General features: G+C 45.6%; 1 protein-coding gene across 1 annotated transcript in view; it reads right to left on the bottom strand.

The window, feature by feature from the left end:
* The window catches only part of arid4b (AT-rich interaction domain 4B), a gene marked incomplete at its 3' end in the record, with an annotated part of 37,605 nt that overhangs the window by 17,593 nt on the left and 16,210 nt on the right, over positions 1-3,802 (bottom strand). Inside the window, 1 exon segment of the mRNA XM_035663248.1 lies at positions 933-1,043. Coding sequence (XP_035519141.1) covers positions 933-1,043 — 111 coding nt within the window.

The following is a 3,802-nucleotide window of genomic DNA, read 5'->3' as shown; positions in this document are numbered from 1 at the left end:
ATAAAGATATTTGAAATGAAAACGGTAACTGTTATCGTGGTTTACCGTTACGCCGGTAATCGTTACATCCCCGATCGTCATAATAAGTAAGAGGGGTTTTAAAACTCTTTGTTAAACAAGCAGACAGAAATAATGAACCAAAGAGCTAAAGAGGGATTCATTAACAACCAGATAACTGCCACGTTTCAGCGTTTGTGTAACAGAGCTCACGTTCACATTATAGCAACCCAGAAACAAACACTCAGACGATCAGAGCGGGAATTAATTTATGAGCTGAGAACGTCCCATCAGCTTCATCTTAGTCCACAATATTTAACTTACTCGTGTTATTCGTCTCTGTCCATAAGACTGAAAGGCAGAACATCGCTGCTCTTTTGTCTCTACAGGGGAACTACAGTGCATTGACACAGTAAAAAAAAAACCCAGCATCCAATCTTTGTTCCTCCCACACAGTCTCGCAGAGCGGGAGACAAGCGATCCGTCTCTATTGTATTATCCAGATGCTGCAGCCGCTCTGGGAAATGAGATACTGTAGTACGAGCATCACGCAAACCTTCATCAGCGAGGCATTAAACCGACGGGGGGAATGGCACGAAAACGTGGGCGAGAGGGACGCCCGAGGACGTGATGGGCCCCTGGTCACAGCTGAGGGCCCCTGATCCGCGTTTCAACTGTATGAGCGGCGCTAACAACCTCAGCCAGGTGGTACAGCTCCAGCTCGTTTCGGCACAGCTGGAGAGAGACAAAAGCACATTCCTCAGAATCAACAACAAGGGACGTCTCTTAAACTCCAGTGTAGCTGCTGGACGTACGTTAAAGCCGAGCGGCGCGATCTCGACTGCAGCCCGTTCACACGAAGACGACGAGAGCCCAACACAGACAGACGATGCATTTTTAATGTCTTATCGCGAGCACTTTGAAATGTGACTTACCTTGGCCTTGACTAGCCTCTTGGCAGTCTTAATCTTGGCCTCACAGAAAGCCCCTCTGTACTTGGCGCTCACATCCGTCCCCACTGTCAAGTAGGGGGGCTCCTCCAGAGTCTGAGGGGGAAAGAAAACAAGAAACCGGTGAATTCAAAGCCTTTTATATATATATATATATATATACACACACATACAGCTCACTGACACAGGTGTATTCTCACAGCTAAGCCAGGACACGCATACAAGCTTCACACAGTCTAGGCCAGCTACGTGAAAACCCAGCCGGCTCAGTGATTCATCCATGGAAAACACATACCATCTGCTCTGGGTATCGGAAACAAGCCTCCGAGGGAGCAAACAAAAAGGCCACTTCACTGCTGCTTTGATGACTACAGAGGAGACGCTACCCGAACACACAGCACCATCTTGTGTCATCACTGGATCTTTATCAAACCTTTTTTTTTCTCTCCCCCCCTCAAGAACAGATTTGCGGAGGGTCGAGCACACAGAGAAAACAGACTGTGTGTGTGTGGATGAGGGCAGATCAGACGAGATGAGTTCACGGAGGGTCGGGGGGAAAGGCCTCAACTAACTGTAGTATATTTATATTTATATTCTTTCCAGAGTAAGACCCAAAGTGAGCCACACTTCCTGCCGACAGGACACGTCAACAATACTTCTGACAGCAGGTTCGGACTCGAGGACAAAACGTACTTTTTTTTGGCTCCGAACAAGAAAACACACCTTCTTTTTTTATGAATGAAGTGTAGTAATACACCAGAGAAACACGATTCTCCAAACCAATGTCATACTACAAGTTAGTTATGTGTAACTCGACTCCAATTTATTTCATCTTTGTTTTCTTACACAGTTTAATACAAATCAAATACATAAATCAGTGACTCAGATCACAGCAGCTGGTACAGTGAAGGACCTGATCACTGAAACCAGCTGCTGCAGTCCACATCTGTGAGTTAGACACCTTTAACGTCTGTTAACTGTGTGCCGGTCGACATTTCTTCTGGCGTTTTGTTGTAACTGGTTTAACTTATGAATAAATCCTGATACAAGAACACAGATCTTTTGTTTTGGGCTCACCGGGGGTTAAAAATGACCTACAGCCCTCGTGTGAGCGCTCGAACCTGTTCCTGACGTACTGCACGAGACCAAACACCCGTTTCTAGAGGACTTCCACACTGACAGACTGCTTTAGAAAACAAAGACAAACAGCTGCAGGTGCACCACAGCTCTTGGATACTGTGAACTCGTGTGTTTTGTTCAATCAACACCTGAAATCAGAGTAACAGGTAACACAGCAATGTGATTAATGTGATTTCACGAGTTTTAATATCCCGTATTAATCCGTTTGTGACCTGAGGCTAAATTCTTCATTACCTGGCAGACAGCTGCAACATGTCTGGACTGATTTATGAGATATTAACAGGAAGGTGAAGACTATCTGAAGATTATCAGCGGACACAAACACGGTGTGACATTAACGTGACATTATCATGCAGAACAACCTGACTGATATCAAAGGACAGAAGAAGAAACAGCGCTCTGTACTTAAATAAAATGAGAGGCTTGCCAACTGTGATGAGAAACAATTATTTCAGCTTAGAAGCAGTCTTTTTAAATTACACTATCTTTTTAATCTTGTGCTTTTACGAGTCTTTGTACACTAAACTCTCACTGAAGGAGGTTTTCAATGAACTGAGGTTAAAAACTGTTCTTTTTAGAAATTGCAACAACAATACTTCCTAATAAATGATAATACGCGGTGTTGCATCATCACGTCGCGTTCAGCATTTGTTATTTTAAGACGGGAAGGCATCCCAGAGTCTGAAACGCAGTTCCCTTCAATTCACAGCCGGAGATTACAACACTCGCTCGCTCTCAGCTGAAAACACCAGCAGCCTTTTTAGTGGGAAAACGCCAACTGGTCCACTAATTATCCCAATTCTCCGTCCCGCGGCTCACCAGTGGTTCGGTTTAATGAGTGACCTTGTTAACTGGCAACTTCCAGCCGATTGTTAACGAACTGGTGACTTTGTTCGGCTGAAAGTGGGCAGTTAACGGGGTCACAGGGCCGGGAGGCGGGAGGAGGGACGCAGGTGCTGAAATGAAACATTATCGTGTTGTGCTTCTTACAAAGTGACTTAAAAATAACAAAAGTGGCAGCAATGCTTCACACCGCGCTGTCGAGCCTCTCTAAATCACAGCAGGGGGAATTCCTTCACCGCAACGGCCCTAAAGAATAAATCAAACACCATCAATCATCCATCAAAACTCTCAACTGCCTGCGAACAGAGAAAGAAACGACAGAAACGCGTTCGTCAACAGATTACATCATCTGTGTGAAGAGCCGGTCGCAGTCAGACCGGGACAAGTTCCCCTCTTCTCCGGTGTCTCTGGGATTCAGAGTCCAGGGCACTTCAGCCTCCCCACCTCTCAGATAAACACCTCATTAGTCTTCAGCGCAGTCTGGCCTCAGCACCAGCTGCCCTCGCCAGCACCAGGTTCACATGACGCTAACCAGCCCTTCTGTCAGTCGTGGCTGCAACACAAAGCTGGACTGTTGCTGTTGAAGCTCTGTCACAGTAACACGGCTCTCCTTTCTTATTCTTAGAGGAGGAGTCGCACTACTGAGGGCAGATCTACATTCGTCACGCTCACGTGCCAAAAAATAATAAACAGAGGACGGTTTGTTGTTTCCACTGATAATGCTTCCAGTTAAAAACTAGGAAAGAAAATTCCTTTCCTTGGATCAGATTCCCATTTAGCCTTCAGCTGTCTGGAGAGAGAAAACAAAAACACACTTTCTTTATTCTTCACTTCTTTAATTTCACCGCTCCTGCCAGCGCTGAACGGCAGAC

The sequence above is a fragment of the Morone saxatilis genome, unplaced genomic scaffold, assembly GCF_004916995.1.
Source record: "Morone saxatilis isolate NCDOM2014 unplaced genomic scaffold, NCSU_SB_2.0 Contig19, whole genome shotgun sequence".
Classification (NCBI taxonomy): domain Eukaryota; kingdom Metazoa; phylum Chordata; class Actinopteri; family Moronidae; genus Morone; species Morone saxatilis.
Note: the sequence above shows the minus strand (reverse complement) of the source record. Positions and strands in the feature narration are given on the sequence as shown.